Source organism: Wyeomyia smithii, chromosome 2 (assembly GCF_029784165.1).
Source record: "Wyeomyia smithii strain HCP4-BCI-WySm-NY-G18 chromosome 2, ASM2978416v1, whole genome shotgun sequence".
NCBI lineage: Eukaryota > Metazoa > Arthropoda > Insecta > Diptera > Culicidae > Wyeomyia > Wyeomyia smithii.
Window position 1 is genome coordinate 98263127 of NC_073695.1, and position 12823 is coordinate 98275949.

Consider the following 12823-nt stretch of genomic DNA (forward strand, 5'->3'; position numbering starts at 1 on the left):
GCAAAAGAAATCGAGTTTTAGTATGCTTTGAACTGCCTTGCAGAACGGTCGCTTTTTACCAACAGCTCGAGGCTTAGTCTCAGACTACCGAGAGATATTAGAAATTTTCCGCTTTCAAAAAGTTTTTTTTTAAAGAGTTCCTGTTGAATCGCAAAGTATTGAATTTGTTTTTAACGTTTAACGAGTGTTTAATGTGTGAATTTGTGTTGACAAAATTTGTGTAAAGTGAAGTGAAATTTGTCCTGAAATGCCAGGACGAACCAAAAAAGCTCGCTTTGATGCGGCTACGAGTAAACGTGAGGCCTCTCCTCCGAGTGATTCAGAAAGCAATAGGTATGAAATTCTTTCTACTATAGGGGATCAAGAATTTGAAGCTTCTCATTTTGAGCAAAATGCTGGTATGAAGAAAGCTAAAGTTTCACCTATTGTGGTGATAGTTGCAAATTTTAAAGCTTTTCGTTCACAACGTTCATCTTTTGTTTTTCTAATCTAAAAGTTAATTTTCAAATTGGCCACCGAGGCGAAATTCGTATTTTGGCCGAATCTTCTGAAGGCCATAAACATCTATTACAGTATTTTACTGAAAAGACGTACAAATTTTATACCTATGATGCCAAAAACGAGAGACCGTTTAAGGCTGTTTTGAAAGGTCTTTCAAATGACCAAACTATTGATGAAATTAAAGATTGTTTGACAGAATTACTTGGTTTTCTCCCCAACCAAGTAACTTTGATGAAACGTAAATCAAACGCAAAAATTAATAATACTGGAATACACCAGGAAAATTACTTGGCAGGTACATTTTAATCGTACCAAAGTGGGTAATTTGAATTTTTTAGAGAAAGGACGTGTTTTATTCAACGTGCGAATAAAGTGGGAAAACTTTAAGAGACATGGAGGCATCCATAATCTCACGCAATGCCTGAATGGTCAAGCCTATGAACATGGTACTCGTAACTGTCATATGACAACAAAATGCATGATTTGTGGTGACTCTTCTCACACAAAGGACATCTGCCCTGTGAAAGAGGCCACTGGAAATTTCAAATGTGTTAATTGTAGGGGTAAAAACAAATCAAATTCCTTTGATTGTCCTGTTAGGACAAAAATTATTTCCTCTTTTGATTCTGATCATCTTCATATAACTTTTTCCATATCCCGTGAAACTGTTTTAAATTCCACTAGGTCTGTATTTAATTATCACATGGCCAATTGGGATCGGTATCGTACCACGATCGAAGAAAGCTTGAATTGTGATATTATTTTACAAAATAGTGCTGACATTGACGGAGCATTAAATTTTTGCAGTTTAATTTTCAATGCCCGACTAGAGTGAAATATAATACACTGATTATTGACAATGAGCTTCAACTTCTTATACGTTTAAAGAACATACGGAGACGTCAATATCAAAGATCTCGTGATCCTGCTTCAAAAGTTATTTTTAAAGATTTACAAACGGAAATCAAACATAGATTCACACTCTTACGAAATGAAAATTTCATGAGAGAAGTTGAACAACTAAAACCATATTCGAAACCTTTCTGGAAGCTTTTGAAGGTTCTTAAAAAACCTTCAAAGCCCATTTCAGTCCTCAAAGATGGTAACCACATATTTCTTACGAATGAACAAAAAGCTCAAAAACTTGCTCAGCAATTCGAGAGTGTTCATAATTTCAATTTGAACGTAATGAGTCCTATTGAAAATAAAGTATTACAAAAATATGATCAGATCACACGTCAAGAATTTCTTTCTGAAGAGGTACTGAAAAAAAACTTGAATGAAATTCGAACTATTATCAAGAACTACAAAAACATGAAAGCAGAGATGGGATTTTTTATATCCTCCTCAAAAGACTTCCCGAAAGCTCTTTAAATTTCTTGGTGAGAATTTTTACCAGATACTTTGAATTAGCATATTTTCCCTCTAAATGAAAAAATGTTACTTAGAGTAACTAATATGATTCGTACTAATAAATCTGAAGGCTATTCCACTGGAGCTGGTTTTCTAGACATAGAAAAAGCATAGACAGTGTTTGGTATAAAGGTTTGATAGCTAAAATGTCCAATTTCTGTTTTCCTCTTTACATCACAAATATGATTCAAAGTTACTTAACTGACCGCACTCTTCAGGTAAATGGTAAATCTGATAGATTGCCTGTTAGAGCTGGTGTACTTTAAGGAAATATCTTGGGCCCAGTCTTATACAATATTTTTACTTCTGATCTTCCTGATTTACCACCAGGATATGAGAAATCTCTGTTTTGTGACGATACAAGCATTTCCGTAAAAGAAAAAAGCCTTCGTGTCATATGCATTAGGCTGCAAAAAAGCAAAGATGACTAGAACAAGATACTCTTGCAGAATTCATCGGACATGATTGTCGATGCGCGTGAGCAAAAGTCGAACTAATTTATACACTGTTAATATAATGTATACTTAACGTCAAAATCAACTGACGACAAGGCCAAGACATGACTGCTGGAAGGTGAAACAATTTTTTCATTACCCATGTGGACGACTGTACGGTGCTGCCATCCGATAAATGATAACAATGTGTACGAATGTTTAGTTTTCAAACATGAAACTTTCTGGAAAAATCAAGAATTATCGGCGCATCATTAAAATTAAGCGTACCATCAGAACTTCCTGATAACCGCTACACTGAAACAAATTGCCCACGCGTAAGTGTGTGATTATTGCTTCACTGGAGCCCCATAACGATTATGCATCATTTTAGAAATGATTATCATCCTTTTCTTGCACAGTTGAAACAGCGAAGAATTGTATTCTATTCAGACAAAAAATGTACACCGATACGCTAAAAGGAGCATGATTCTTATTTGTCATTGGAAATATTATGGATTGTATATCATATTGTTTTAATTGAATTAGTTAGAGTTTAGTTTTAGTTTTGTCATGATATGCTAGCATGATAGCTGTGCTTCAAAATGAAAGACATTTAAAAGAAAATTTCATAGCATAAATTATATTCACATGGTTTTGAGATCTCAATAAAATAGAATAGTAAAAATAAAATGTTTTTTTGCTCTTCGATTCATTTACTTGGTATGACATTTTACGAAATATTTTTTTTTTCACAGTAAATGGTGAAAATCCAATTTCTTGTAAACCCGGCAATCACAGTTTATTAGTAAATTTAACTGATGGACTCGTGCTCCTATTGTCGATTTTATACTTTACTTTTCCAAAATCTGAAATAAGCCAAGAAAAAAAATTAAAAGACATTTAACATTGAACATAAACACCACAAAACACTCAATCTATAGCGCCGAGCAAATTACTCTTAACAACAAATATAAGTTATCAATAATGTATCAAACTCACCTTTCACAGAATATAATTTCCGTTTTTGAAACTTAATCGATGTTTTATTTTTATCGCAACAATCCAATGTTTGCAAGCAATACAATTACGACTTCATCAAAACTGACAGGAAAATGGTGGTAAAAGTATACGGGACAGAAGGTAATTCGAAAGTGAAAAGGTGCGAAACTGAATCATATAACTGTTCGTGTTCTTATGATTTCCCGTATGGGGCTGCCATGGATGATTTTTTTTTTCACATATGCGCTTGACTTCATTCAGTAAAATTTCGACAAATATCACTCAAAATGTATGTGTGGCTTTATTCATTAATCATAATATGTTCTTACATAGTGTGCTAGACGAATCATATCATTCAACGTAAATAATCAGTGCATCGAGTATTTCATATGATTTTTGTAGTTTCGCGTTTCTTATGCTTCTGAATGAAGAATCATACGATAAAGGATTGACGAGTTCGTTCAGTGTATGAGCAAGCTCTACAGCCAAGTTTACCACTCTTGCCGAGGTTAATAAAGCAAAAATCGGGTGCCTCGGTGAACCTGACCATATGGTTCTATGGAACTGCAAATTGCTTTGCTTTCCAGGGTGCATCAGGATAATCTACGACAGGTTTTTTTTTTGTAAGATTTGGACCACTGCGACCATTGTATTGATCTTTTGTGGAACTGCAAATTGCTCTACTTTCCAGGATGCATCAGGATAATCTACGACAAGCTACATCCACGAAACTTTGAATTCGAAGGGCTGCAGGAACTTTATTGGATAGGACAGAAGCAAAAACATCATATCAAGAAGACTGGCATCTCTGGATCGATCCCATACAAATGACAAGCGTCAAATCAAACAGCGCACTCCATCCAATAAAGGTGGAAGTTTGCTATGAAAGTGCTGGTAATTACATCGCTGCGAAGACAGAGTGTGTGTATGTGATAGTCCAGCCGGAGCGTTCGGCTCGTATTCGCATCGCCAGCACACACTAGCATGCTTCAGTTCCACTTTCACTCAAAAGACTGCGCTGCCAAAACTGTCGCTCAATCTCAGGCAGAGTTCCCAGTCTTCTTGATATGGTGTTTTTGACAGAAGATATGGACACTTTCTACCAGACTTGTGGCACCACCAGCAAGCTGGAAACCGGCTTCATTTTATAGTACTGGGCAAGATGTGCCAACGCGTAATGCAATGGCAGCCGATCAACGAGAGGATGTGCAAGTTGAGGGTAAAAACACCGACAAACTGACATGAATGCTTGAACAAAAATGTACGATTATTCTGCTCAAAAATTCAAATCTAAATACGTTACAACACTAGCGCCACACATATTTGGGTTCGCGCAACAACTCTACCGTACTACAGATGACCAGAGATGCCAGATGTGAAGGTTTGTCTTTATTTGGAAGACATTTGGGCTCGTATGACGACGTGAAAGCCTAATAGTAGGCGGATTAGTTGAACACAGTTTAGTGTGTTTACTAAGATGTTTGGTAACTGTAAAAATTTCAGTAGAGATGTGTTCACATATTAATAATGTGTGATGACATGTTGCGTGATGCGTGATGTCATTTGAAAAAATGACCTGGCATCCCTGTAGATGACTGATCAGCATTCCGTCATATCAAACGTCACGTCGGTTGACAGCCAATTTTGACATAAGCGATCGCTGTATTTTAAAATGACGGTTTTGGATTTTTGATCAAATTTCAGAATCTAGTTCCATGTCAGTTTGTCGGTGGTAAAAAGCCGGTTCTTCAACTACAGCATCACCAACGTGCACTGCGCACATGCAAGGAAACCCGTCGACGGGAAGAAAGCGTTCTACGCGCAGCTGAAGCAGGTCCACGAAAGCTACCCGCGACGGGACGTGAGAGTCGTCATTGGGCCAGCCCTAAAAGGCCCAACGGCATGAGTGTCACAGTACGTCAGACTACTATCGAATACTAAAAAAGAATCTCAGTATTTAAAACGGAAGCAAAGTGCAGGTTCGAGAACATTCAGTAAAGGAGTTAAATTGAACCTCTCGCGGTGTGGACATCTAAAAATACTTATAATTAAAACTAAATTAGGTAGTTTAATAGCACTCAGGTTAAGATAGCACATCTTAACCTAAGTGCTATTAAACTACCTAATTACTTATGAACTAAATTGGAATTTTGGACTTAAACCTAAAGAGGCAGTCACAGAAAGCTAGGTTAGACCTGAGAGGGAGAAACGAATACGAAGCTGTGTGAGTGTCAAAATGAATCAGAATGAGCTATTATTGACTGTAATTTTTTTGCGATGAGTATTGTTATAACTGAAAGGTATCGCGTTGCTCGAAAAAATATTCATCGCAAACAGTTTTGGTATTCATTGTCTTTTTACAAAGAATTTTGGTTTGTTTTTACGTAAAATAATAAATTTCATAAGCTTTAAGTAATAATCATGCTAGCGTACTTCGATTATCAAACTTGCGCTTTTCATGATTTAAGGCTTTGGTTACAATTTCGAACACACTTCATCACGGTCAAACTCGAAACTTCTAAAAAACTTTTATACAATGGCAAATTGAAGGAAACACAGACTTGAAAAATAAGTCTGTAATATTTGCACATTCAGTATTCCTTCGTTTGAGTCATGCATACGTTACAGCAAGAAGATAGTTACACGCTATCAGAAAACGACGCATGTGCGTGTTCTCTGTTTTGAGTGTAGTATTCGTTTCTCCCTCCCAGGGTTAGACCATTGCATCGAATGTGCAGTCTGGAATAACCTTAACCTAAAAAGTAATTATTGTAAACTTATGTTTAAACTACACGAATCCGTGAGCAACAATCCGGTGAGAGCACCGAAAGTGTGAGTAGAGAAAAAATACATCTAATGTAACCAAACTAATTAATACATTTGCAGTTTGAAGCTATACTGAACCGTAATAGGATTTTTTTTGTGCTGCTAAGAACCCGGTTCGAAATTCTATCCTTGCTCCCCGTTAACAGGGAGCATGAATGCACACGTAGAATGGGTGGCAATGTACAAACCAGTAATCGGGCCAGATAGCCTGCACGCAGTGTCTAATGATAACGGCCATCGGTGCGTGAACAGTGTGCTGCCTCCCATAGTATAGTAGTCCGAAGGAATTAATTAATTGCGTCAACGCAACGCAAACGTATCCATTGTGTTTGGGCCTTTAGTCGTGGAGAAGTACGCAGAACATAGACGTAGCCAGAGGGGGGCAGGGGAGGGGGGTTTGCCCCCCCTTTTTGTTGACATTGGTGCAGAATTCTTTTTAATAACTCAAATAGCACAAAACGATATCTTTAGCACATAGAAAAATCTGTGTAAAGAGTATCAACCAGATGGAAAATAATTGATTGAAATGCTTGTTGCGTGGAATTGCACAGGTTTTTCAGTTGATCCACCAAGAACATTGCAGCGGCAAAAGTACCGGGCAAACCCGCCTGCATCAACTAGCTTGGAGTATTGGAACCGAGCTGTGATAATTTCTTACCTTGATACTCTTGTAACTTCATTGGAAACACGGTTCGGTGCACCTGCCTACGCGTTGCCATTGCTGCATCCCACTAACGTAATACGAATGTCGTTGGAAGAGTTCAAGCGCAAAACCGAAAATTTCGTAATTTTTTACGAAGTTGACAATTTTGTTGGAGAGGTGGAAGTTTGGTATCAACATTGCAGCAGCATGAGAGCAGATCGTAAGAACTTGGAAGAGCTGGATTTTATAGATCTGCTAGCTGAAGCCCGTTCTTTCTTCCCTGCGACTGAGAAAACAATTGAAATTGCACTCGTTCAGCACATTACGTCGGGTGAAAACCTGGCTGAGGTCAACAGCGAACAGCGGTTGAGTGCTCTCTGCTCGCTGAGTGTTCATCGGCAGATGGTTAACAACAATCGTGAAAAATAAAAAAATGGAATTTAGTGTTGATCACTGATATGTCTAAAGGTTGAAAGAAACTAACGAGTTTCTACTGGAAAATATCTATTTCTATTCGAGGTGGGACAAAGAATAATCAAATTTTCCACTTTGATGTCAAGGACAACTTTTCACTGGTTGCCTTGATGTAACATCTCCCTCCTTAAAACAGCCAATACCCTTGGAATCTGGAAGGCAGCTAAATGAGCCATCTAGGTCGATCAGGGGTTTCTTGCTTTTAGCTGTTCAGCAGTATCGAGGGGTTGTTGTTCCTCATGCATGAGTTGTGGTGGAGCTTCTAATGGTGGCGGAGGGAGTTCTTGAACTTCCTCATGTTCAGCTGGTGGATCTTTAGAAGCAAGGGCCTTCAGGATGTCTGCATCGTCTGATTCGTCTTCTTCGAACAGGAACAGTATCCTTCTTTGTAGCCAATGCGGTTGCGATTCTTGCAAAGATGGTTGTTGAAAAAGCAGTCCTGCACGGAATGCATTTGACCGCTTTGCCAACATTCCTGTCCCTGACGGCGTGAACTGTAGATTTCGAGCCGCTGCTTTGTTGCTTGTTTAAGTTGACAAGGCATCAACTAATCACTTAACGATTGGACATTCTTTAGCATGAAAAGTAGTCTTGCTTTAAATCCGCTGACGAAAATGAGCACTGGAAATGAATCCGGTGTTAGGTTCTGGAACAGAAAATCTTCACAGGCTCGATTGACGTTGCCGCTGTAGCTGATAATATCTTCAGATTCGCATTTCACTAACTGCAGACACATGGACTGCTTCCGGAATGTTGACGTTTGGAGCCCGAAGATTTTATTGAGAATCTTGACTGTGTCTTCAAACTTCACGTCCTTGGGAAGCTTTGGCAGGATGTAGTTGAGATAGCGACTGTGCGAATGGGTGCCCAGCTTCCGGAGAAGTAAACGTACCTTCGACGCATCATTCAGTTGGGCTGCATCGTTCTCGAAGAGGTCCTGGTAGCGGCTAAACCAGCGTCCGAACGTAACTTCGTCGATGTCAAACTCGGTGATGTTCGATGAGAGGGACCCCAAAATCTGCCTCGGGGTTGCATACTAAGGCTGCTGCTGCTGCTGGGCCGCCATCTGGTGTAAAAGTTGAGAATCATATCTTGAATTCCCGGTTGCGGCTGCTGATCAACTCTATCTTCTGCCATGGTCATCAATGCATCGAAGACAAAGACATGAAAGAAAGAGCTTCAAGAGAAGATAAAGCTAACATCCCGCCTTGAGATGGTGGTGATGAAATCGAGGGGGTCGACGAGGTCGTGTACCTGGACTCACTGGTAACTGCCGATATTATTGCAGGAAATCGCGCATACTTCGATCTCCGAAGAACGCCCCGATCGAATGGAACTTGCCGCACCAAGTTGACCATCTACAGGGCAGACCGGTAGTCTTTTACGGCCATGAGACATAGACCATACTTGTGGAAGACCAACGCTGCCCTTCCAAGCATAGTTGTCCCAGCGTGCATAAGGTTTGTGTAGAACATGGGACTACTATGATTGGAACGGCAGAACGCTGCCATGCGGTCTTCGAGCGGAAGGTGCCTCGTTCTATCTTCGGTAGACTCGAATGAAGAACGGAACGTGGAGAAGGTGAATGAACCACGAACTGCCGAAGCTGCTTGAGGAACGATCTATCGTCCACAGCGCTTCCTCATCTATCGTCCACAGATTGGTAGGTTGCGGTGGGTTTGGCATGTCGGACAATTACCATAAGATCTTGAAAATTCTTAAAACCTCTATATAAGTACTATACTTTTAAAAAAGGTACATAATAATTGATTTGAATTTTATGCGCAATTTGCAACTAAAAAAAAGCAAAAAAGCCAAAACTATTTTTTCGGATTGTGTGCCAATAACTACAACACTTTTGTTTGGTTATGTGTATTAAAATATTTATATTATTTTATGTGAAACGGTGCTATTTTCGCTACATGGATTAAAGTTGAAACTGATAAGACGACAGGTTATTAAAAAAAATATTTGAGTGATATACGGGAAGAGAGCCGAACCTAGATAGAAAAAAAATACATCGAGCAATTCTGGTTGAGAAAACATTCACAACAGTGTAGTGTTGGATCAAATTTTCGGAAATTGTGCAAGTTATTTATCTAAAAGTATTGATAAATAAAATAGGGTACGACATCACCATTCCATATTGTATGCAGAGGCATTTTCAATAAATTTAAAGCCGATAAGAAAGGTGGAATCGTACTCTATTTCAATAGTTACTTAGCTAAAATGTCACAATCACAAAAGCCATTATCAGCTGAGCATTTTGAAAAATTGTAAAAAGTGTGCCATATTGGAATTCAAACAGCCTAAACAACGATGCGTTACGCCTTCATTCTAGCGATATTGATTGAAGCTACGTATTGATAAAATGCACTTTCTGATAGAAATGAATTAACCATCATGGGAACATAAACATTAAATAAGGAGGCTCAGCACAACGAACAAGAGGAAATTGGTGTTAATCCTTTTTGTGATTCCACTCTATGAATGTGCAATCTGTACTGTGTAACGCCTACTCTAAATTACTATATGATCACACCAACAAAAACAAAGATCTTATCAAACTGCTTTTAAGCACAAAACTTTTATAGCTGATCGACATCTAATGGTCAATCCATTAGGTATCATTTGATCTTAATCCTTGTTCATTAGCAACACTGAATCGGGATGAATTTGTTACAGTTCAACTTGAATAATTGATATCATGGTTTATTATTTAATTTGTTTCTACTCTTCATCATATAATCATCTTGAGTTACTTTTTATATTCTAGCTGCATTTTAGAGCATCTATAGCATGTGACTATTTTCTCTGTAGTGAATTTGAAGCGAAACTCATTTTACTAACTCATCCGATCCACATCTTCAACCCACACTCGCGTCGCGGCAACGACTTCCGGTTAGCAAACGAAGAGTTGAGCCGTGGGGGATAGAATTTATTACAAAAACACATAAGATTTCTTGTTTGTTTTCAAAAGGGATTATTATTACTAGCGCTGCTGTAGTGGTAGTGTTCCGCTGAATTGAATATCTCCGTCTTCGAAACAATTACGGTCTTTGCTCTGCTCGCGTTACTCTTTACTGCTACGTTCAACTGCGGTTCGCGCTATCGTTTGGAAAAGTTACGAGAATACAATGCAACGTAATGCACCTACACAAACACGGTTACGCGCGTTGTCGCAGTTCAAGATCCCTGTTATGGTGCTCTTAGAAACCGTGCACCTTCAGCTGGTCCGGTTTCGCCAAGCCCGACTTGGTTAGCCACTGGCAAATATTTTCGCGCTGATCACCCTGGAGCTGGAGAACCTCTCCGTACTCGGGATGCTCAATCACAGTGCCATTGCACGCGAATTCCTGTGTAAAAATTAGTTCATAGTTATTTTGTCTTTTTTATTGGTAATTGCGTTTCTCACCTTCTTACATGCCCGTACAATCTTCTTTAGGTCATACTCCGCTGACAAACCCTGAACAGTGGTTAATGTTTTGCGACCATTTCTCTGCTGGATTCTTATGTGCACGAGTCCGTCTTGTACATCATCATCTGCACCCTTTATTGCATCCGCAAATGGGTCTGTAAAAAATTCGAAGACAAGACATAATTTGCTAATCAATTTGAATGGTCCAATAATAAGGTCTTTCATGTTAAAAGTTTTTTTTTACTGTTACTTAATCAATTAGTAGAAACTGCCGTATAAGTGTAGTAATAAGTGTTACAAACATATAAAAGAAAAAACAAAACTAAATAAAAAAAAAACAAAATTGTTCCATATTTTATTACTTCTTTCAGTGGTTTCCTAAATTTTACAGGAAAACCAAAACCGTTCATAATGTTGGAAAAGATTATTTTTATATCAACATTTTTTAGTTTTTAAGCTGAAAATTCTCAGCTTAAAAACTAAAAAATTTTGTTTTTTTTTTTATAAACTAACTAATAAAAATATAATTTCAAGTTCAAGGTTTTCACGTAATTACTAAATGTAAATTTTTAAATGGAATGTACAAGGATATATTTTTGCTGTGATCAGCAAGCAAATATGCGAAACCACAACTATGATGAAATCAAACAGAACGGTACTCTGAATGCACACTTTAATTGTCACCACTCTGGCCGTACCAATATTCTATAATTTAATCTCATAGAATAAGGTTCAAAAATGCGATTTATTCAGTAATCTTTCGGCGTAATATCTTGGACAAATGACTCAGCTTATTCCGGAAATTTTCACTGTTGTCGAATTGATTACAAGTAAACAAAAATCAGGGGCAATTTTTTGTTCAAGTTGAAGATATCAAATTTACGAAACGTTTTACTTAAGCTCGACCTAAAAACGAGAATAACCATGGGAATTGAAAGTGCTTATGCATACGGAAATTACCCACAAAGCGGCCATCTTGATTTTTTATGACTGCTAGCAGCAATACACCAGTCGAGGAATTTTTGGTTAACAAAGCATGGAACCGAAAAGATACTCACCGAATGTATTTAGATTCTGGATGGACATACGATAAACAAAATTTACACGGGAAGAAAACTATGCTCTGCTGTGCCTGCAGACGGTTTTGGACTTGCTTCCTGGTTAAGTAGCGTCGTAAATTCACTGAAGGTTTGAGTTTGTGCGAGAAGGCTGACAAGACCTGTTTTCAAAGATACAAATGCGAATCACACACACAACCAGGGTTGCCAATGTTCCAGTTTAAACTGGATTCCTCCAGTTTTTTTTCAAGTGATCCAGTCAAACAGTTTATTCCCAAAATCTTCCAGTTTTTTCAGATATTTGCCGGTTTTATCCAGTTTTTTATTCACTCAAGCTCCGATTGGTTTTCGGAAATATTTTTAAAACGGAAATTTTGTAGATTGATAAATTATTATGACAATTTTTAACACAGGGTCGCGAAAAAATTTTCAAAATCAAATTTCCTGATTTTCTCTGAAATTTAACATCAATTTCCCTGATATTTTTCAGCATTCGGCACAAAAAAGTACAACGTAGATCAACGCAAATCCGAAATCACGGTGAATAAAGTATAATCGGATATAAAACCCAACAGTAGATGTCCCGAATTGATCTTTTGCGGTGAAAAAATCAGTTTTTGCACTAAAAGCCGCTCAAGAAAATCGCGTCTTGGCTTGAAAATTTTTCCCTGAATATTTGTCAGTTCTCTGATTTTCCTGATCAAAAAATGAATTCCCTAACATTCTATGATTTTTCAGGTTTTTCCAGGTTTTCGACAACCTGTAACAGCATTTTCAGTATACCATCTTCTCGCACGAAACACGGTCAAATAAAAGACGGCATGACATGGTTGAGATAAAACCAAACAAATATATTTTACCAGACCATAAAAAAAATCTTCTATTTATTTTCTGTTGCGTAGCAGTGAAAAAAATGTTAGAGGACTTAAATACCAAAAGATAGCGAAGTCAAAAATAATTGAAATTTAAACTTCACTGATGTAACGGAAGGAAATGTTGCGTTAATACTTTTCTTAAATATAAAAGTAAATGGAAAAGCTCTATATCTTAATTTTGA

At 37.8% G+C, this 12823-nt stretch overlaps 1 protein-coding gene across 1 annotated transcript; it reads right to left on the reverse strand.

The window, feature by feature from the left end:
- Window positions 1-9981: 9981 nt before the first annotated feature.
- On the reverse strand, window positions 9982-11957 carry LOC129724266 (eukaryotic translation initiation factor eIF1). Its single transcript, XM_055678995.1, has 3 exons — window positions 11767-11957; window positions 10706-10863; window positions 9982-10646 (listed from the first exon to the last, which is right to left on the reverse strand). The coding sequence occupies exons 1-3, from the start codon at window positions 11792-11794 to the stop codon at window positions 10500-10502; spliced, it is 333 nt and encodes a 110-aa protein (XP_055534970.1). The 5' UTR covers window positions 11795-11957; the 3' UTR covers window positions 9982-10499.
- Between the last annotated feature and the right edge of the window lie 866 nt (window positions 11958-12823).